Genomic DNA, 23,701 nt, shown 5'->3' with positions numbered 1-23,701 from the left:
TCATTCAACAAGGGCAGTAGCTTTTTTTGTGAATTTCTAGAAAAGGATGGACTCTAGAAGTATTCTAGAGGCCGTAACTTGGTCCTGTGTATACACCTTTATAAGCATTCCAAACTGAATTTTTTCCCAGGTGCAGAACAAGCTTTCTTAGGACTATACTCCAAGTGCTTCTGGAGTCTTGAGTATTGGCCTGATGGTATATGTTTTGATGCTTTTCACCCAGCAAGTGCAGCAATAGGCTCCTACTCTTCGAAAACCCTGAACTGAGTCTGAAAATGAATGACTGTACAAGCATTGCTAAGAAATAATATGTAACTCGTGGGCTGTTTTACCAGTACTAAGACTGCTTCTTTTGGAAATGTGCCTATTGCATTTATGCTATTTCTTCTTGAGATCTTTTTCCTTTTCCGCAGTTTGCACATTGTTTCCCTGGTAAGAAATATTTGGCTTACATGAGCTCTAGAATCACTTAGTTTAGGTCTGTGCACCCTGTAAACCCTAAGGGCTTTTCATGGTGGTTACTTCTTGAGATTTGTTTCATAGCTTCATATGTAGGTTCTAAGCTAGCTACCCTTACAGGACATTTTAAGCCTAGACAATTTCTCTTCATATGCGATTATACTAAATGTAAAAAGAATCAAAACATTGTACCTTGTGTTTGTGAGATAAACACCTTAACCATGTCACCCCCCAATCAGGTGTCTGTCTTCGAGAAATGGATGTGAAAACTGCTGTATCTTAGGAATTTGCTATGCTAGTAGCTGTTGAAAATACCTCATCAAGTAATGCCAACTTTCCTGCTGTTATAGCATTGTATGAATTTAAGCACACTTTTCTGTTCTTTTGACCCCCCCCCTTTCCTTAATGAAACAAGCACAGTTTCCAAATAAAGATGTACTGGGGTTGGGGCATGGCTTACTTACTCAGGTGTGGAAGTAATCAGCAAAATCCCACGGATATCCTACCAGCCTGGTGAGACTTTCTCATACTCTGTGTGTTAAAGTAATTGTGACATAAATATTGATCTTTTGTATGCATGTCTTTGAAGTTTCTCAGTTATAATTTAATTTGATCATCCCTGCATATAAATGCATTAGGCATTTTATTTGGACTAGAGGTAAGATGTGCATGCACTTTTTCCCTAAGTTTATGGCAATGTGTGTATGTGTGTGACTATTTGTGGATTGTTGTGATGTATAAGTGTGTAATCTTTTCACTAACTAAAAAATAAATGTTTCTGCCTGGTGCATTCCTTTCAGTGATCCTAATCTGCAGAAATCTCTTAGTACAACCAAGCAGTGCCAAGTAAGGTGTTACTGAATTGTGTACTAAAAGTTTGATTATAAGCCCAGTCATGTTAATCGGACTGTCATTTAAATAACTTTGATCAAGATTAATGCTGCTTTTACATTATGTTTTCACAATAAGTTAATTTGCTTCCTCTCCATTGTCCATCATTTGCAGTCTTATTTTCAGTTATCATCATATTCTCATACAAGTGGCAAGTTGACAGTAAAGGCCATAGTTCTACTGATGCTGCTGTTTCTGGCATTTCATATTGACAGATATGTGCTTTATATGCAGCAATTTTTTTACCCTGCATTTTAATACTTGTTTTAGGCAAGTAATTTTAAATCCGTGATGTAGATTTATTAAACTGCATGGTTGTCAAAGGGGGATTTCTATACCACTCCCTGCCAAATGGCAGTATTTTTTGACCTAAACTTTTGTGTCCTTCTAGATGGAAGAAAAGGGTTCAGTCAGCTCAGGATATGACTTTGCTGAAAGCAGGAACAGAAGGGAGGACAATAGGCAACTGCTAGCTGATTTGTCCAGTCAGCAGGACAGGACTCACATTAGGTAGTACCCCACCAATACCCTTTTTGTACATTTCCCTGTGGTCTCCATCAGTTAACTCCTCCTTCCATTCTTTTTCTATTTAATGAAAATGTAGCACACTTTATGGCATGTCCACACATCATAATACATCATCATCATCATTTCTTGTCACTCATTTACAGTTGTTTGCATTTTACCTCAGTTGTGTATGTTATATTATGCATAAATATTTATGCCACTGTTTTTGTAATTCATCTTACTGGCCCTGTGCTGTTATGTCTGTGTGTATCTATATGTATACAAGTGTGTGTGTGTGTGTGTGTGTATGTATGTATGTATGTATGTGTGTGTGTGTATATATATATATATATATATATATATATATATATATATATATATATATATATACATACACACACATATATATATATATATATATATATATATATATATACTGAACATCAACCTTGTGATATCTTTAAATGATTTTTTAAATTTTATATTAGGCTTACATTATAATGTTTTATGAAATGTTACATTTATTTTTTATGAAACCAAGGGCATTAACATAAGAAATCCTTGCAGAAGAAAACTTAATGGTTTGCATGGTCATCGCAAATAGTTAAATGAAAGAAGATACCTTTAGCATGTGTTGTATTTTATCAGTAGGTAAAAAACAAGTGGGCGCACTACTTACAAATAATAACTGATAACCAAATAATTTGAGTAGTGAGCTGAAGACGAGCTGATATAGTAAAGACAGCTTTGCATATGAAATAATAATGTTGATGTAATGCTGTAGAAGACCAAACCAATGTTTAGTAAAAACAATGCAAAAATGTATTTAAATTCCACCAACACAAACTGTACTTTAGTGCTTTCATCCCATTCTTGGGAGTTCCTCAGAACTGCCAAGTAATGATGTAGTTTCCTTTTTGTACTTACTATTCAAACCTCTTGTTAAGTAAATTGAATATTTGGGCAAACAGATAATTGGGTAAAACATATTATGATATTAGTATCAAAATCTCAGTGCTAAAAACATAATTTGAAACACAAAATAAAACACATCACTGAAGAAATAAAAATAAAACTTCAAAAGGATTCACTCGCTCCAGGGATCATAACCTAGCTTCTGACATGAATTGGTCATGCTGGAGAGACAGATACATCTCCCAAAGAGTGCCACTTTTCTGGAACAAGCTTCCAGTTCACGTGAAACAAAGCTTCTCCCTGACCCTCTTCAAATGCAACCTAGATTAATGGATGGGTGACTGCATAATCACTCCTGGGGTGGTCCCTATGTTCATCCTTGACAGAAAAAGCCAGTGTTAACTACCATAGACCGTTAACTCTGCAAACTTCACTTACCTAACCACCAACAATTGGGGTAACTCGAGATGGATATAGCTAGCCTTGTAAGGGCTCTAGGGCCATTAGCCTAGTAACCTTTACACAACGGTGGAGCATCCACTGACCCAGGCAATTATAGGCCTGTCAGCTTAATTAGCCTAATCTACAAGGCCTTGGAATTGCATTATCATGGACCTTATAAACAAGGACATTGGCAACCTCCAAACGCTTGACCCCACACAGTTTTGTTTTGTCAAAGGGAGATCATGCCTGTTAAACTTGGTCGACTTCTTTGAAACAGTCACCAAAGCCGTGGATGAGAGGAAGATGGTGCACGCTGCCTACCTTGACCTAGCCAAAGCCTTTGACACTATTCCCGACTCGGGCATAGTAGATAAACTCTCCCAGCTAGGCATCAAACCTGTATGTTACCAGATGGGCAGCTAACTGGCTTACTGATAGAACCCACTCAGTCAAGTAGGAGAAGCCACGTCTAGTGGTAGACCCGTAACAAGCCCTGTATCCCTATGATCGGTCTTAGGGCCTCTACTGTTTGGAATATACTTTTCTGAGGTGCAAGCCAAAACCAGTGTTCTGTGGTTGACCAGGTTTGCATTTGACTGCAAGCTGGGTGCTGTCTTAAGTTCCCCTAGTGATGTGAATATCCTCCAAGAGGGCTTTACCCAAACTAATGACTGGTGCCAGAAGGATGGCCTCAAACTGAATGCCAAGAAATGCATCAATGTTAAGTTGTCAATCTCGCCTTCATTCTTGCTGGATGGGTTGGCTCCGACTCGGCCAATACTAAAAGCTCGAGAGCTAATTCCACCGGCTCGAGGCTCCCCTATATCCCACAATGCTAGGCGGTAACTACCCAGATCTCGTTTGCCGCTATAGCTGACGAGGTGCGTTTTCTACCGGCTCAGGCAGGTTAGTTACAGTTTTACCTTTAGGTACTTCTAAAAACCCCTTTTTTATTTTAATACATAACTTTTCAGTTTAATTTAAAATTTAGACAAATCGACCCCTGTTTGTCGAACCCCTTTTTCCTTTTTTTTCCTTGTTCTAGGCCTTCGGCCCCTTCCTTTCCCTAGTCCTTTACTAAATAAATTTTTTTGTAAGGACTTGTGTGTGTGTGTTAGTGGTTTAACCTTAAAATTTATTTTAATTTTTTTCTAAAGAGAGTGTCTGTAGTGTGTTTGTGTGTGTTAGGCTCTCTTATTTTACTATGTCTAAAGACAAGGTCTCAGGCTTCAAGAAGTGTGACTCGTGCTGTCAGAAAATGTCTCTGACAGACGGTCACACTTCTTGTGTGTATTGCCTGGGGCCTTTGCACTTGCAGGACTCTTGTGCCTTTTGTCATGGGTTTAGCCCTAGAGTCCTGCAGGAACGCAAGAATAAGCTCATCTTGCGGGGCTTATTAAAGCCTGAAGGCCCCCCGACTCAGTCTGTGTCGGGGAAGCCTTCAAAAACTTCTAAACAGTCGGCTCCTGTTCCAGAGTCGACTGCTGAGAAATCTAAGTCGGCTTCGACATCGGCTCCGGCTGGAGCCGATATTTCTAAGCCCCATACTGTTACCTCGGCTCCGGCTGGAGCCGAGGCTGATAAAACTTTGTCGGCTCCGATATCTTTATCGGAGCCACAATCGAGAAAGAGGTCCAGATCCCCCTCTATCGGATCCGTGCATTCGGCGCCAGGATCCCCTCTCCTTTCGGAACGAAGTCACAAAACTCATTCCTCTCGGTCTTCCAGATTATCCGACCATGATTTGCAAAGGGTAGTGAGTAGACTTCTCAAGTCCGAGGCACTGGCCCAAATGCTGCATAGCCTGACTCACCAGTCAGTGGCTATTCCCGTTCCCCAATACATTCCTCCTCCGACTCCTTTGAGTTCGGAGCCAAGGCTTGTCGGAGCCATGACTGTCGGTGCGTCGGATCCGATACCTTCCATTTCAGCTCCGTCGTCTGCTCCGATCTCCTCCTTGGAGGGATCTCGGCGCCGAGCTTCCCTCGTCGGCTCCAAGGGGGCGAGTGGCATCGGACCCTTGTCCGACCCCGCTCTCCCTCTCAGGGCTTCGGCGTTGGTCAGTTCGGCTCCGACATCAGCTTCGGCGCCGTCTCTGTCGGTGCCGGGGGAGGTCCTTGTCTCTTCGGAGCGGGGGCCTCGGGCCTTGCCTGACAGGGGTGCCTTCGAGGTCATGCGGAGCGTGCTAGAACCAGGTTCTGCCCCACAGTCAGCTCCTTCAGCCCCTCCATCTACAGTGCCTGCGGTGATTTCTACTCACCCCCTTGTCTCAGACCGCAGAGAGCCAACTCCTCAAGTTTCCCCATTGGGAATTTCCTCCTCTTCCGAGGCCTCTCCTGACCCTGCAAGAGATCCCCCTAGGAAGAGGCAGTGCAAGAGGAAGCACATTGACTCCCCTGAGTCTATTACCTCCGACACTGACTTAGAGGAATCCGAAGGTTCCCCTCGATCCCCCTCTGAGGATGTCTCCTTTGCTGACATCCTTGAAATCCTGAAACAGAGGGGGAACTGGCCAGCCCTTAACCCTTCGGAGGATGAGTCAGTGTATCTTGAGGGGTTTGGCTCTCGCCCTTCTACCTCCTGGGTGTCCCCTCCCTTTGACCCCCTTATGGAAGTGGTGGCAAGGAGGGCTTGGACGGCTCCTGACTCAGTGGAACCCACCCCGAGGAGACCATCCAAATTTATTACTGCCCCCAGAGACAAAGAGTTTTTATCCAAAGGTGTCCCTGTTGATGCCATGGTGGTGGCTGCAGCCACAAAGAAGGAATTAGCTGATCCTTCGGTTCCTGTCCATCCTCCTAATAAGGAATCTAGGACCATGGACAGGTACGGCAAGCGGATGTTTTCATCAGCGACCTTTTCAATGCGGTCGCTGAACTACTTATGCCACTTCACTCGTCTCCAGAGAGATTTACTCAAGGACATGGGTGAACTGATAAAGGATCCTACAGCTGAGGGGTTCAAAGATACAATGAACTCCCAGTTGGCAACCCTAAATTCCATCGTCAACTCCTCCATGCGGCTGGTCTCATATGCAGCAGATGGAGCGAGTAGAGCCGCAGGCACAGGTGTTGCCTTACGACGTCACGCCTGGATGCGGCTATGCAACTTTGCGGACCCTTTCAAGGCGTCCTTCACCAATTCTCCCTTTGATGGATCATCCTTGTTTGGTCCACAGGTGAAGGATACATTGACCAGGTGCGAGGTAGAAGGTAAGACTCTCTCTGCTGTAGGAGTCTGTTTTTCTACCCCTTCTAGACCCTATCCCAAAGGTCAAAGGGGAGGAAAGATGTGGTTCCGCAAACAATCCCAGGGAGTCTCATCTGACGACAGGCCGATTCCCCTCTAGAGGCAGAGGGGGGAATAATAATAGACGCCGCCCTAGAGGCAGAGGAGGTCTGCAAAACCAGGGTAGCAGAGAAATGTTCTCTGACAAACCCTTTCAGCACCCCTGAGGGGCTGCCCGGTTGTCCACCTTCGGAGGCAGTCGGGGGAAGGTTATCACTGTACCCAAAAGCCTGGCTTTCCCTTACTCAAGACAAATGGGTACAGTCGATCATATCCGAGGGTTACAAAATTCCCTTTATTCACATCCCAACCCAACCAAAAAGATCCCTTCCAGATGTTCCACCCGGTCTAAGGGAACAAGCAGCATTAGAAATTTCAAAGCTGCTAGCAAAAAGAGCTATCCAATCAGTCCCGGCAGACCAGCAAGGATCCGGAATCTACTCCAAATTCTTTTTGGTACCAAAGAAAACAGGGGACTGGAGACCCATACTGGATCTCAGCTACTTAAACAAGTTTGTCAAGAAAACAAAGTTCCGGATGGACACGCTACAGTCCATTCTACCCTTCTTGGGTCAGGACAATTGGATGTGCTCGATAGATCTTCAGGACGCGTACTACCACATCAAAATGAACAGACGCTCCAGGAGATATCTCCGCTTCAGGCTGGGAGCCAGTCACTACCAGTTCAGGGCCCTGCCCTTTGGTCTCACTACAGCCCCCCGTGTGTTCACCAAATGCATGGCAGTGGTCGCGGCTCACTTGAGACGTCAAGGATTCCAGGTGTTTCCATATTTAGACGACTGGCTCCTTACCGCCACCACCAGACATCAGCTTCTCCTATCCAGGGACTTCACCATTCAATCTTGCCAAGCTCTAGGCATTTCAGTAAACTTTGAAAAATCTGCTTTGTCGCCTTGTCAATCTATTGTCTTTATAGGCGCCACCTTAGACACACTCAATCTTTCAGCCAGACTCACAGAGCAGAGGGTGTCAGACATTCGGAACCAAGTTTCCCTTCTCTTACAGTGCAACAAAGTCAAAGCCAGACTGGTTTTGAAGGTACTAGGACTCATGGCAGCAGCTATTCCCCTTCTCCCCTTAGCTCGCTTTCACATGAGGATCCTCCAATGGATGCTGTTTACTCAATGGTCCTTTCAACAGCTCCCGATGTCCCATACCATATTGATAACTCAAGCATGCAAGAATCAACTGTATTGGTGGATCTCCTCACCTCAACTTCTCCGAGGAAGACCCTTCACTCCCCCCCCCCAGTCGCCACGTTGACAACAGACGCCTCCCTGATCAGGTGGGGGGGGCATTATCAGGGCAGGACAGTCCAGGGCACGTGGCAACCTTTCGAGTGCCACTTGCACATAAACGTCTTAGAGATGAGAGCAGTGCTTTTAGCGTTGCAAGCCCTTCACGACTCTCTTCCCACTGGGACTATTGCAATTCAAACGGTAGCGTGGTACATCAACAAACAAGGCGGAACCAGATAATACCCTTTATGTCGAGAGGCACTCAGACTTTGGCAATGGACGATCTCTTCTCAGCGTTTTCTGATAGCAACGCACATTCCCGGGAAATCCAACGTTGTTGCAGACAAATTGAGCAGAGCAATTCTCATGCCCCACGAGTGGTCTCTAAAGAAATCAGTTCTAGAAGAAGTATTCCTAAGATGGGGCCAGCCTTGCTGCGATCTTTTTGCTACTCCCCAAAACAGCAAGTGTCACGACTTCTTCACTCTCTTCCCGTTACCAGGCCATCCCACCAGAGACGCTCTAGTCCACGATTGGCCCCGGGGACTTCTATATGCCTTTCCCCCCTTTCCACTGATATCTCAACTAATTCAGAAAGCCATCGCCTTGAGAGTGACTATGATCCTCATTGCCCCTTACTGGCCTCGACAGATATGGTTTCCCTTTCTTCATCGTTACCTTTTGGAGCAGCCTTGGCATCTGGACCCAGTACCAGATCTGATAACCCACCAATCGGGTCAGCTGCACCAATCTCTGCCTTCTCTAAACCTCACAGTGTGGTTTCTCCAATTCCAACCTTAGCCAGGCTTCCCTCAATATCTCGCTCGGTCCGAGATATCTTGATAGCCTCTCATAAATCTTCTACCCGGAAGATTTATAGTAGCAAATGGAAACGTTTTTCCTTTTGGGCAACATCAAAAAACATAGATCCCTTTACTGCACCTATCCAGTCTATTTTAGACTTTCTAGCAGAACTCTTTCATTTAGGATCTTCTGCATCAACCATTAGAGTTCAATTTGCTGCCATATCAAATTTGGTGTTTCAGAGTCTAGCATCATGGCTCACAAACTCTGAAAAGCCTTTTTAAGGGGTGTATTTCTTCTTAAACCTCCAATCAAAGATCCCCCGCCTCAATGGGATTTAAACTTGGTTCTGGCATCTTAAATTCTTCCCCCCTTCGAACCGGCGGCTTCATGTTCTCTGAAGTTGCTTTCTTGGAAGACACTTTTTCTGGTAGCTATAACTTCAGCAAAAAGGGTATCCGAATTCCATGCTCTGTGCAGTCGTCCTCCTTACTTAGTTTTTCACAAAGATAGGGTATCCCTCCGTACTAATCCATCCTTTTTGCCTAAAATTTCTTCTCAAATAAACCTAAACCAAATTATTGATCTTCCCGTCTTTTTCCCTAACTATTCAAACAGGTCTGAACAAAAGCTACATTTTTTGGATGTTCATCGCCAACTTAGATATTACTTAGACAGGACTAAACAATTCAGGAAATCTGATCAATTGTTTCTGTCATATGCGGAAGGTAGATTGGGCCTTCCAGTTACTAAAGTATCCCTCTCTAGATGGCTCCCCTCTACAATAACCTTCATCTATCAGATCATACATCAAAACCTACCCTCAAGACCTAGAGCTCATTCAACTAGGGCATTAGCTACATCCGTAGCTTTTCAGGATAGGCTGCCAATAGATTCAATTTGTGCAGCAGCCACCTGGGCTTCTCCTCATACATTCATTTCACATTACAAATTGGACATGGTTTCCGGAAGTCGTGCCAATTTTGGTTCCACTGTTCTCAAGAGTCTGTTCAGATAGGCCACCCGGGATAAGGTGCTAGGGACGCAGTCCCATCCAGCAAGAATGAAGGCGAGATTGACAACTTAACATTAAGAAGTTATGTACCTACCATAACGTTCCATGTTAGTTGTCTTCTTCTCGCCTTCTTTCTTGCGTCCCACCCTCCTTCCCCCAAGCCTGGACAGACCGACTGGAATTCATTTTGTGTTTTTCTTCTGAAAGTTGTCATTCCCACACGTTCTTCCACCTCTTCTATCCTTACTGAGGTCTGCCTTTCCTTTACGCAGATTGTTTTGAGGTGGGTTTCCCTACTCCATTCTATGGAGACTAGGATTGCTTGGTATAGCTATCAAATGAGATCTGAGTAGTTGCCGCCTAGCATTGTGGGATATAGGGGAGCCTCGAGCCGGTGGAATTAGCTCTCGAGCTTTTAGTATTGGCCGAGTCGGAGCCGAGGATCGGCTCCGAACCCATCCAGCAAGAAATAAGGCGAGAAGAAGACAACTAACATGGAACGTTATGGTAGGTACATAACTTCTTATTATCCCCTTTGGGGAAAATGTCATCCCCACTAATTATCACATTAATAACAACGTACTAAGCATGCAGTCAGTCATGAGGGACTTGGGCACCCAGGTTGATAGCAACCTGACTTTTGACCACCACATTGCCTCCATTGTATGGAAGGCTTTCTACATGGCCCACTTCATAAATAAGGGTATTTCATCCAGGAACAAGGAGGTCATGACATCCCTATACTTCTCCCTTATCAAACCCATTATCTAGTACAATGCCCCCTTCGGCATGTATCTTGCCAAGCACATGCAGCAGTTGGAGAGACCACAAAGGTTCCTGACCAGGAAAATCCAGGGTCTCAAACACCTGTCCTATACTGATAAGCTAAAAGCCCTGTCACTCTACTTAGTCTCAGAGGTGACCTGTGTCTGGCATACAAGGCCATTTCAGACCCAGCCTTGATGGAGTTGCTGCATATCTGTAAGACAAACTCCACTCGCGCAACCTGCATGCAAGACCTTAACCTGGTCTGTGACATTAATAGAACTTGTTGATGGGATAGATTTGTGTCCCAAAGACTCCCTCTCCATGTCAAACAGAGTACCTCTCTAGCCCTCTTTAAGAGGAACCTGGACGACTGGATGGGAAACAAATAATATACCCTTGGGATCCCACCTGTGTCCTTGCTGGCCAGGGGAAACAGGTGCTGACTTTGAGGGAACATGGGTGACATTCTCTTGGCTAGGCTTATAAAGGCCTCCGGGCCAGTAGCCTAGTATCATCCTATGAAACTTTTATGAGCCTGTGAACATATATCATTATAAAAGTGCAAATTGCTAAATAATCGTCAAATCCTGTGACCATCTTTTTACTGAAATCATAGTTTAGCATCCTTAAGTTTTAATACAGGCTTAATCCTTGTAAATTCATTGAGCCACTGTGGGAAGTAACTCCCGATGTTCCAGTTTTAGCTCTCATTCTCCCCCTCTGGGGTAGGGTAAAAGCCTTTCAGTTATGGCAAACTTAAAATGATCAAACCCTGGAGAGGTCTTCCAATGCTTATCAGAAGAGAGGAAAAGTAAAAGGGAAAGGTGAGAGGAAGTAATTAAATATGAACATGGGAATCTAGTGTTGGTTCACAATGGTTATAGAATTATCAGCTATAGCGGAATTGATATTTCCCTTGACCACTTTTTCCTTTTCAAAAAAGGCTTCAGATTTATCCCCATACAGACATTTGGATATAGGTGACATTATGGTGGTGTTGAAACTGTTTAATAGAAAACTGAACTTGGCTATACATTTTAGTAACGGTCACAGTTACCTGATGGTACTCAGTAGAGATTTTACTAAAAAGAGTACTTTCAATCCAGTGTTACACCCCCCTAGTGAGCACTTTTGAAAAAGCCTGTATAGAAGAGATATATGATTTGGGCTCAACCAGCAAAAGGTATCAACAATGCAACTTGACCAAGGATGAGGCACGTATCTTCAGAGGTATTACTACTGATAGGTCTGGGTCTGTCAGGCTTATGCAACCAGATTTGGGGGGGGGGGGTTAATTACGTATGATGCCATAAACGATCCCAAAGCTATGTTGGACATATTACACAATACCAATGCTTATATGGCTGTATCACAGAATCGGGTACATATTGCTTACAATAAATTGATTTACAACTGGATGAGTTTTGTTGTAGAACAGGATTTCTGTATCCCTGCATGAATTTTTGATAACCCTAGGATTGTGACAATTTTCAATATTTCTAAGGTACATAATTACATTCAAAGTCCACCATTTGGACCCATTGTTGGCTGCCCATGGTTTCAAGACTTATCATTTAGCATTGATGGTTGACCAGAAATTAAAATACATTTTTAGCAGGTTCACACACCTGCTGAAAGATTCCTGGGACTTCTTGGGGCATTTTAAAACTGGACCTATGGGATGGCAACTGTGGGTTCTTAACAATAGATGTTGTTGATTTATTTTCGTGCACCCCTAAGATGTTCATCGTGCATACAGCTGCAGTCATTATAGGTTCATAGGTTCATAGGTTCATACTAGGCTATCTGCCCGAGGGCATTTATAAGCCTAGCCCATTGTTTTGTGGCTTACGCCACCCCTTTAGTATGGGGAACTATACCCATTATTTTGCTGTGCCTCTGTCGAGCAGTGACACTGAGGTAATTCCTGGGGTATATCTGCGATCTCCCATCCATTGGTCAAGATTTCTCTTGAACAAGGCCAGCGAGGTGCTCTGCCTCACATGTACCGGGATTTTGTTCCACAGCATAGGGAGTCTTTGGGTGATGAATCTATCTCTCCAGCACGTCCTATTAATAGCCGTGTCGAGGTTTAAGTCTCCGCCTTGTGGCTCTGATGGATCTAGATTTTTGAGGTGAAGCATATTCATCAAATCTGGGTTTGACATGGCCTTGTATGTTAGGCAAAGGTCACCTCTGAGCAGCGGTGGCGACTGAATAGAGCTGGAGTTCTTTCAGTCGGGCAGCATAGGACAGATTTTGAGACCCTTTATCCTTTTGGTGAGGAACTTTTGTGGCCTCTCCAGCTGCTGCAAGTGTCGGGTCAGATACATTCCGAATGGGGCATTGTACTCAATCATTGGTCTGATGAGTGATGAGTAAAGGGAGACTATGACCTCCCTTGATCTAGATGAGAATCCCTTCATGATAAGGTGGGCAATGTAGAAGGACTTCCTAACTACTTTAGCTACATGGGTGTCGAATGACAGACTACTATCAACCTGGGTCCCCAGGTCCCTGATAACTTCTTCTGTGCTGAGTGGATTGCCACCTATTTGGTAGCTAGGGGTAACCTTGTTTTTCCCGAAGGGTATGACTATGCATTTTTTGGCATTTAACTTTAGGCCGTGGCTCTGGCACCACTTATCCGTTTCTGTGAGACCCTTCTGAAGGATATCTGTGTCAGATGTGTTTTCTACTATGGCGCCCAGTTTGCAGTCATCTGCAAACTTTGTCAGCCATAACCCTCCTGTGTTTGCTTGTACTTCGGAAAAGTAGATGCCAAACAAGAGTGGGCCCAGGACTGAGCCCTGTGGGACACCAGTTGTGACAGGCTTTGAGTCTGACATGGCGCCAGCAACTCTGACCCTGTGGGTTCTGTCACTCAGCCAGTTTGCAACCCATCTTGTGATGTATGGGTTAACATTTAAGCTGATGAGTTTTTCAATGATACCCGAGTGGGGTATTGTATCGAAGGCCTTAGCCAGATCGAGGTAGGCTGTATGGACTGCCTTTCCCTCATCAATGGCTTTGGTGACTGTTTCGAAAAAGTCAACCAAGTTTAAAAGGCATGATCTGCCTTTGACAAAGCCAAACTGGGTTGGATCCAAAGTCTGCAAATTCCCTATGGGTAATCCTGCCATCAGGCGGGTCCTCGGTCGGCCGAATTCCAAAGTCTAGGTCTGGCGTCGGTTGTCGTCGCTTCTTCCCTGACGTCAGTGCGGCAGGAGTATAAAAGAGGCAGCCAACGCCATTTTCTTCAGTCTTTCTTGCTGCGCGGTGCCCGAAGCAGAAGCAGTTCGCAAGTGCCGGTCGGCCAGCTCCTGAGATTTACAAACAGTATTTCAGCCGAAGTCTTCTTTAAAGCTAAGTACCCCGTTGGGGAAACTTTTCTTGCCTCAGTCCGATGTCAGACAAAGTTAATAATTGCATTTCTTGTGGGAAGCAAATACTGCATAAGGATTTTCACTCTTTCTGTATACCTTGCTTAGGGCCAGACCACGACGTCTCGGCCTGCCGTTTTTGTGCTGGGTTCAACAAGCACACTATTAAGCGCCGGGCGGAGTTCGCCCTTCATTATTTTGGAAAAAAATTTAATTATATCATGTCGTCGGATACACCGACACCAGTTTTAGGAAAAAGACACAAAGACAAGGACCGCCATCTGAGGCCCGCACCGAGTACTGAGACCACGCTTAGGCCGACTACCGGTTCTCAGCAAGGTGCCTACGCAGCCCCTGACTACCGATGAAACTATTTTACCGGTGTCTTCAGTACCCGAGGTCGCAGGCTCCTCGGTCTCATTTCCCACTGCAGATACCGACGCCACTCTTGGCGGGGAAACTGAAAATTTAGTGAGGCCTGCCATTTTTGAAGGCGTCTTCAGGCCTTCCACCTTCTCTATTAAAGCCTTCACTAAATCTAAAGCTACCATCAAAACTAAAAAACAAGGCCCTCCGACCTCCTCTCAAGGCCCCATGCCTAAAAAACAGATGCTTAAAATGGCTGAGGATTTGATAACTCTCATCAGGGGTTCTCAACCCCCCTCTGACAAAAGACCCAGATTGGAGGAAGACTACCCTTCCTCAGACCAGGCTTCTATTACCTCAGAACTATCTGAGGACCAGGATTATGCCTATTCTCCATTCGAAGACTCTGATGCAGAGGAGTCTATTCCCTCAGACCCCCCCCCCTAAGGACTACTCTTTTGGGGAAACCCTGCATACATTGAGGGAGCACTTCCACTGGGAAGGCCACGATTACTCAGATTCCAAGAAAAGGCTCAGGGAATTTCTACTGCTCCCCCAGCATAGGCCCCTGGCTATCCCTCCTGTTTTAGATATTTTGGATGATGTGTACGCAGAAGCCAATCTTAATCCAGCTTCTTTACCTCCAGCTCATGTTAAACCAGACAGGTATTACCGGGTTCCTGATTCTCACCAGTTCCTTTATAAAAGCCATACTGCTGACCCAGAAACAATTTCACAGGGTCCCAAGGGGATAAAGGCCTCTACTGCTAAAAACCCTTTACCTTCAGAGAGAGAGATTCCAGAGCATTAGAAAGGTGGGGGAAAAAGGTGTATACATCAGCCACTTTAACCATGAGGGCATTAAACTGTCAATTTCATATGTTAAAGTACCAACAGTTTTGTTATCCCAGCTGAAAAGCAAAATGACACAAACAGAACAACCAGATTTGAAAGAGTTGCAGGATTTGTTGCATGGAGCAGAGCAAGTGGGTAAACATACCTTGCAGTGTGGTTTTGATGCTTTAGAGGCCTCATGTAGAGCTGCTGTCACAGGGTCTGTCATACGTAGACATGCTTGGCTCAAAGAGCAAACCTTACCAGATCATGTCAAAGCAAAGTTATTAGATGCACCACTTCAAAAAGATGTATTGTTCGGTGTTAAAGCTGAGGAGGTACTAAAGAAAATGGAGGAAAAAGCGAAATCTATGCAAACAGTTAAAGATTTTTTGCAGGTGCAACCTCCACGCTTCAGCAGAAACTGGCCTTCAAAAAATTGGTCCTTTCCAGCCACGGACAGACCTCAAAGGGGCAGATATCGACGCCCAAGGGGTAGAGGACAACCTCAAGGATCTTACAGAGCTAGACAGTGGCAAGCACCAACCCCAAGAGGTGGAGAAGATAGGCCACAGTCATTTAGAAAACAGACACAATGACTTCCCCCTATGCCTGCCAAACAAAGCTATAATGGCAGCACCTTTGGGCGGAAAACTGGCATTATTTTCAAAAAACTGGCACATTGTTACAAAAGACAAATGAATTCTGGACATTATAGACAGAGGCTACAGGTTCCACTTTCACACCCTTCCAAAAATGAGAGGCTTGCCAAACCTGCCACAAAATCAGTGGGCAGAGGCACAAAGACAAATTTCCGCTCTCATGGATATGAAAGCAATTCAAGAAGTACCTGCAAAAGAACAAGGTCAAGGTTTTTATTCCAGACTATTTCTGGTACCAAGGAAGGACAAAGATTGGAGACCCATCTTAGACCTATCCATCCTAAACACATATCTACAGGTACCAAAATTCAAGATGCTCACATTACAGCAGCTTCTTCCCATGCTGGGCAAGGAGTCTTGGCTGGTAACGTTGGACCTCAAGGAGGCATACCTGCATGTCCCTATCAGACAAGATTGCAGAAGATACCTCAGATTTCTTGCAGGTTCAACCCATTACCAATTCTCTGCATTGCCCTTTGGCTTATCGACTGCGCCCAGAGTGTTTATGAAATGCCTGGCGTCAGTAATTGCCTTCTGCAGACAACAAGGAATACAAATCTACCCATATCTGGACGACTGCCTGATTCAAGCGGACAGCAAGGACATTCTATTGCAGCATCTGGCGTTTGTAATAAAACTGTTAAACTACCTGGGATACACAGTGAACAAAAAGAAATCAAAACTAATACCTTCTCAACAGATAATTTTCCTGGGTGCCTGCTTAAATACAACCACCCAGATGGCCTACCTCACGCCAGACAAACAAGGGCAACTGTCTCAATACTTCAACAAAATGGCAACTTTAACCAGACTAACTGCAAGGAAAGTCCTGCAGGCTCTGGGATTCATGGCATCTTGCATCCTACTGATACCATGTGCAAAGCTGCGTATGAGGAAACTGCAATGGTACCTAAAAAACTTATGGTCTCAACACAGCCACAGCTTGGAAACAATTATACCACTCATTCCATGCCTTCAAAAGGAATTTTTGTGGTGGGCTCAAGCATGCCAAAGAAACACAGGTCTCCCTTTCTGTTTACCTCAAGCAACTCAAATCATCACAACAGATGCCTCAGACTACGCCTGGGGAGCACACATGGCAGATCAGTGCATTCAGGGAAGATGGTCCCAAAAAGAGAAGCACCTACACATCAACCAAAAGGAGATGCTAGCCGTGCAAAATGCCCTTATGACCTTCAAGGACCTACTGCAACCAGGCCAGCTATTGATAAGGACAGACAACACCACAGTCATGTGGTACATAAACAAACAGGGGGGAACTCATTCATACCACCTGTGCAGGCAAGCCATGACCCTGTGGAACTCGGCTCTGGAATTACAAATTCAACTACAGGCACAATTCCTGCCAGGGAAGGAAGACACACTGGCAGACAACTTAAGCAGAAACATGACAGACCCACACGAATGGAAGTTGCATCCTCAAGTCTTCTCAAAGATAACTCAGGCATGGGGACAGCCAGACATAGATCTATTTGCTACCCACAGAAATTACCAGTTGAAAAAATTCTGTTCAAGGACCTATCATCCACAGGCCTGGAAAGTGGACGCACTCTCCTTCAATTGGACAGCATTGACAGTCTATGCCTTCCCGCCTCTTACTCTACTGACCAAAGTTCTATTAAAAGCCAGAGCAGAGAGGCCACAAATGATTCTCATTACTCCAGACTGGCCACAACAGCACTGGTATCTTCTCCTAAAGAGCCTGTCACACTCACCACCATGGATCCTACCTCTTGTTCCTCTTCTGTTGTCCCAGCACAACTACAAAACCCTTCACAGCCAGCTCAAAACCTTAAATCTAGCTGCATGGAGACTACCTTAATTTCCCAACAGACTTTCCTCTCCAAGGAGGTGCAGGATGTCATCTTGGAGGCCAGAAGACCCTCTACTAGAAAAACCTACTCCGCCAAATAGAAACAATTTTGTTCCTGGAATCAAGAAAAGGACCAGAATCCTTGGGTAATAAATATACCTCAAATTTTACAGTACCTAGCTGAGATGTTAAACAGTGACCTTTCCTTTTCCTCCATCAAGATCCACGCTTCAGCCATTTCTGCACAATACAATACAGATCCTCCTTTATTCTCACATCCTCTATTAAGGCAGTTCCTCAGAGGGGCAAAAAATATAAAACCCCCGTGGAAACCACCAGTCCCAGCTTGGGACCTCAACTTTGTATTGGAAAAACTGACCCTGCCTCCCTTTGAGCCAGCTTCTTCAACAGAGCTACAATACCTGTCGTGGAAAACAGCCTTCCTTCTGGCTATTACCTCAGCACGCAGGGTTTTGGAGCTACAGGCCCTCATGGTTGTGCAACCATTCATCATTTTCCATCAGGACAGAGTTTCCTTACGAACCAACCCTACCTTTATGCCAAAGGTTGTATCCAGTGTAGCTTTGAATCAGACTATTCATTTACCTACCTTTTATCCAAATCCACAGGACAAAGGAGAGAGACTACTACATTCCTTGGACATTCACAGATAACTTCGTTATTACTTGGACAGAACAAAGTCCTTCAGGAAATCTGACCAGCTCTTTGTATCCTATGCTACAGGTGCTCAAGGAAAGGCAATTTCCAAACAGACAATTTCAAAATGGATAGCCCACTGCATACGCTTTTGTTATTCATTTCATGGAAAATCTGTGCCTGTATACATCAGATCCCACTCCACCAGGGCTACAGCTACCTCTGCAGCTTTCCTCAGGGGGGAACCTACCAAGGACATTTTGGAAGCAGCTACTTGGAGTTCAGTGCACACTTTCTCCAAGCATTACCACCTTCCACTATACTCTAAATCTAGAGCGGGCTTTGCCACAGCAGTCCTGCAGGGCATACTAGCCCCTCGTAGTTCCACTTAATACCTACCACCCTTACTTAGCTTTGGGATTCTACCCATCTGTAATGACTGCAGCTGTATGCACGTTGAACATAGTACAGTTTTGTACCTACCATAAATGTAGATGTTCGAGTGCTCATACAGCTGCAGTCCAGGTTACCCTCCCCCCATCCCCTCTTAGGACAGGCCTTATGACAAACACCTTTATCATACAACATTTTGGGGTATTCTTTTATGGTGTATTTGCTTGCAACTACTGTTTTTTGATTTATCTACATTGCATGTTTGCATAATATTATGTTTTGCCTTCCTTCTGGGGGCACCTGACATCTGGGGCAAGAAAAACTGAAGAAAATGGCGTTGGCTGCCTCTTTTATACCCCTGCCGCACTGATGTCAGGGAAGAAGTGACGACAACCGACGCCGGACCTAGACTTTGGAATTCGGCCGACCGAGGACCCGCCTGACGGCAGGATAACCCATCTGTAATGACTGCAGCTAAAAGAGCACTCAAACATCTACATTTATGGTAGGTACAAAACTGTGCCTTTGAGGGTCTAGAATATTTTCATGAGGGGCTGTTATTATATGAATTTTTGGACACACAGGAGATCAGTCTCATTACAGCGTGTATGGAGATTGTTGTGGATGACAACTTTATTTACTTTGAGGGGAAAAGTTTCAAGCAGGTCATGGGTATAGCTATGAGAGTGGTGTGTGCCCCAGTATATGCAAATTTAGTTTTATGTGCATGGGAGATGACCAAAGTGTTTACATTACAATTTTTTGACATTGTAGGTTATTTATGTGATTTTTGGATGATATCTTTATCCTGTGGAATGGTAGCGATGAATCGGTTGATTTTATTACATTTTTGAATACTGGTACAGAGTTTTTTAAATTCTTGTACCATTACCACAAAATTGTCAACCATTATTTGGACACTACTGTTCAGCATTTACAGGAAGCCAATGTTCAGCAACATTTGTTTGCATTTTTTTAGTTCACACCCCTTATCCCAAAAAAGGAGTCTGGTCAAAGGACAAGCTATAAGGGTGGCTCAGATGACTCCTAGGGATTACTTATTAAAGCAGATAGAGGACCTGAGAAATAATTTTTTTGATATCCCAAAAGTCTTGTTGATGAACTTGCAAAAAAAGTGGAGCAACAGTGGGGTATTTTATTTTATTTTTTTAATAAATCTTTGTTGGAAACAGGACTGGAAAAGAATGACTATGACAAGACACCGTCGAAGTTTGAGAGGGTGCTGATCAAGCAGTTTAATCAAGGATCCAGCAAGAATGAAGAACAGGAAACTTAGGAAGAAAGTAGTATGAAGCAATCTGCTGTGCTCTGGAACTAGGGTTATGTTTCAAATAGGACATACAAGCATGCTTTACAGTGCTTTTAGGCTTTTTACACACATTTTTATATATTTTTATACACACTTTTTATGTGCATTTCTACATGTATTTTTATATGCATTTTCTACATATATGTTTTTATCTGATTTAAAAGATTGTGTATCTCTTTGAATCTGGAAAGCATTGGAGTCTTGTATTCTCCACGGGGATTGGTGGGTCTTGTGTGATGTGTATTATAAAAAGGGGATTGTTTTTAAGCATGTTTGTTTTGGTCTGAGGAAGCAACCAGGAGAGGTTGCGAAAGCGCTTACCTATGCAATAAAGGTTTCTTTGGAACTTTATTTGGATTCTTACTTGGATTTTTATTAGATTTTGGCTTCCCCTTGGTTTTAGTGTTTGGAACATTTTTTTTCTTTTACAAAGGATCCAGTAAGGTCAAGGATATTATTACTGGGAAATGGGCAGTTTTTGAAACCAATCCATTCAGAACCCTCAAAGAGATTTTTGAGAGAGGCAGTAAACCTAGGACGATGGAGTTGAAATATGTTACCACCATATGTGGAGCCTGTAAACAATGTTCCTGTATTTTTGAGGGGGATGTGTTGACTTTATATTGGACACACCCCCTTAGGTTATTAAGAGGTAATTGTATAACCAAAGTTGTGTTGTATAATAAAGTATACCCAATGCCCTTCATTTTATATTGTGAAGACAGAAAGACCCCTTAGGAAGAGGGTGTATGAGCATATATACAATATAGCTACCCAAAACACTAAAAGTGCCCATCTGATGTTGTCAGTCTTCACTTAATCCTTGACTGTGGGTTTAGTTCCGTATCTCAGAACCAACTCCGTCGTTATTCCTCCAAAAACTCTGAAGCTCAACTCTACCCAGAATGCTCTTCTCTAGATTGCCTCAGATCTCGTTTTTCACTTCAAGTGCTAGACGCATTCCTCTCCTATTGCTCTTGAGCTAGCAATTTCTTACAATTGTGTTAGTTTCTTGTTTTGACTGTATTTTCTGTAGGTTATACTCTTAACAACCTTATTCTTTACCCACTTCCTCTATTATTCACTTTTGGCGTGTTTTATCTTTCCATTGTGGTAATCTCCCTACCATTGTTGGTAAGTCTTCCCTTATTCCTGCTGCGGTAACCCTTTAGTACCACTGTTGGTACTTCCCTTTCAAATTGTTTTCCTCTTTCCTTCTCTTATAGTGTGTGTGTGTGTGTGTGTGTGTGTGTGTGTGTGTGTGTGTGTGTGTGTGTGTGTGTGTGTGTGTGCGCGCGCGCAGGCGATCTTTCTCTTTCATGGCTGAAAAGTCTAAAGGAACTTGTGGCTTTAAGCGATGCTAGAAGTGAGACCAAAAGTTGCCTAATTCAGACGGACATGACTTGTGTGTGTATTGCTTGAGTCCATTGCATCTTCAGGAAGACTGTGCCATCTGTCATGGTTTTAGCCACTGGGCCCATGTAGAGAGAAAGAACAAGCTGATTCTTAAAGATTTAATAAAATCTTCTTTCAAGAAGGCCATATCTGCTACTTCTAAAAGAGATATCAGTTCCCATTCTTCCTCCTCATCTTCTAGATATGGGATTTCTAAGAAGAGTCATCGCTTCCTACATCATCATCAGAACAGACTGTTAAAAAGGCTAAGTCTTTCCCGGTTCCCACAGTTTTAATGGAACCATAGGGAAAGTACCCCTCTCTTCATCGGTGCCGTTGGTGCTGACATAGACTCCTGCATCTTATGGTACCTGTATCTTCCCCAACATAGACCATTTCTCACTCCTCTGTTCCATAGTCTTCAGATCCAAAGGATTATTCTTCCAAGAACTTACCAAGAACCAGATATTCCCCTAAATTTTACCCTTTTGTTGATCGACCTCCAAGCCCCTTTTTGGATAGACCCCTGGTCTCCATCAGTCCATTCGGTCCACTTTACCAAGAGCCTCACTGAATCCAATGTCATGAGGCTTGTGGACAGTTCCTGGTGATGAGGGGATTAGCCTCTTCCTCAGTTACCAGCACTTTGGGCTTGGGAACCTTACCAGTTTCGCATTCCATCTTCCTTCCTCCTGTGACTCCAACTGAGCCTTTGGAGTTTCTGGTTCCAACATTCCCGGTATCGACTGCATCGGCGCCAGTGAGTACCTTGTCTCCCACACCGATAACTACCCTGAGCTCTTCAGTTCTCTCAGAACTGGAGACCTCTCAGGGTCAAAGCTTCATTGTCAGTTCCGGGGAGCATGGTTTGACACCAACATTGTAAGAGCCATCCATACTTCTTGGGGCTTCGGCATAAGTAAGCTTGACTTCAGCTTCTGGCTTGGAGGCGGTTGTCTTGGTGCGGGGTGAGTCCATGGTTTCGAAGGAGTCTATTTCATTTCCAGGCTCCCATCTCTCTACAGGGGGACTTGCTTTCTGGGCCATGGAGAGGACCTTGTCCTTATCAGGTTCACAGTTGATTCCTTTTTCATTGGAACAGCACCCTGGTCCTTCCCCTCGCCAAGAGCTTCCACCAGCCCCTGACTTGGGACAATGGGCACCGAAACCTCAGGATCCAGTCATGATGGTTAATATCTTCTTCTGTTGCCTCCCCAGTCAGTTCCACTGAGGAGTTGCCCCATAAAAGGAAGTGCAGGAGGACGCACTTAGAATCCCCTGAAGAGTCTTGCACAGAGTATACTGACTGTGATGAAGGGGAAGGTTCTCCAAAGTCACCCCCTTATGATGTCTCATTTGATGACATCGTGGAGATCCTTAAACAGCGAGGTGGCTGGACTGCCCAACAACCTTCCTCAGAGGACTCTGTATACCTAAAGGCTTTTCATGCCCGGCCATCTACTGCCTGGACCCCCCCCCCGTGGATGATCTGATTAAGCAAATTGCCCAGCGGGCTTGGAAGATTCCTGACTCCATCAAACCCATTTCCAAGAGACCAGACTATATATGGTCAGCTCCCACAGATCAACAACCTTGGGCTAAAGGGGTTCCATTGGATATCATGGTGATTGCCACAAATACCAAAAAGGAGCTTGCTTATGAAAGTCCTACTATCCATCCTCCTAATAAGGAGTCTAGGACGATGGATAGACTCGGGAAGTGCTTATATGCTTCATTGACCTTCGAGCTTAGGTCCTTGAACTTTATGGCACATTTTACCAGGCTTCAGAGAGATTTGATAAGAGCTATCAGGCACTCTGACAGGATCCGTAGCTTAGAGGGTTCAGGCTAAAGTAACTTCCCAGCTGGATACCATTGATTCAATATGCAACTCATCCATGAGGATCATTGCACATGCAGCTGAAGGGACGACTAGGGCAGCGAGTTCCAGCGCAATTAGAAGACATGCCTGGATGCACTTATGTGAGTTTGCGGTGTCATTTAAGTTTTCTTTCGTCAATGCCTCCTTTGACGGAACATCCTTTTTTGGCCCCAAAGTTAAAGACACCCTTGCCAGATGTGAGAAGGATGGAAAGATGCTTTCTGCCATGGGCGTACACTTTTCCACTCCTCAACAGCCCTGTTCGAGGAACCAGAGGAGTGGAAGACTGTGGTTCAAAAAGTCCCAAAGGTCTTTCCAAGACTCCCGTGGTAATTATTCCCCCAGGGTCAGAGCAGGGAGTTATAATGAAAGATGCTGTGCTACAGACAGAGGTGGCCCCAAAATCAGGGTTCCAGGGATTCCTTCCCTGGTAATTTCTATCCGTGCTCTTAAATGGAGGCCTGATTGCCTTCCTCTGGAGGCAGTCAAGAGTCAACTTTCCCTGCATCTACCTGCCTGACTAACAATAACAATGGACAATTGGGTAGAGAGGATCATAACCAGAGGTTACAATATTCCCTCCTGCAAACAACCCAAATGACCAAGGAGAATCAT

The 23,701-nt window shown here is 44.4% G+C and overlaps 1 protein-coding gene across 3 annotated transcripts in view; it reads left to right on the top strand.

Annotated features, from left to right (window-relative positions):
* The window catches only part of ATP11B (ATPase phospholipid transporting 11B (putative)), a 2,792,721-nt gene that overhangs the window by 2,403,823 nt on the left and 365,197 nt on the right, over positions 1–23,701 (top strand). Inside the window, exon 30 of one of the 3 annotated variants that reach the window (XM_044070309.1) lies at positions 1,742–1,854. The exons of the other annotated variants lie outside the window; for them this stretch is intronic. Coding sequence (XP_043926244.1) covers positions 1,742–1,823 — 82 coding nt within the window. The 3' untranslated portion in view covers positions 1,824–1,854. Of the gene's footprint in view, positions 1–1,741; positions 1,855–23,701 lie in introns of those variants that run through there. 3 annotated transcript variants of the gene reach the window in all.

Source organism: Protopterus annectens, chromosome 4.part1 (genome assembly GCF_019279795.1).
Source record: "Protopterus annectens isolate FY-2018-M chromosome 4.part1, PAN1.0, whole genome shotgun sequence".
In the NCBI taxonomy this organism is placed as follows: Eukaryota; Metazoa; Chordata; order Ceratodontiformes; family Protopteridae; genus Protopterus; species Protopterus annectens.
Note: the sequence above shows the minus strand (reverse complement) of the source record. Positions and strands in the feature narration are given on the sequence as shown.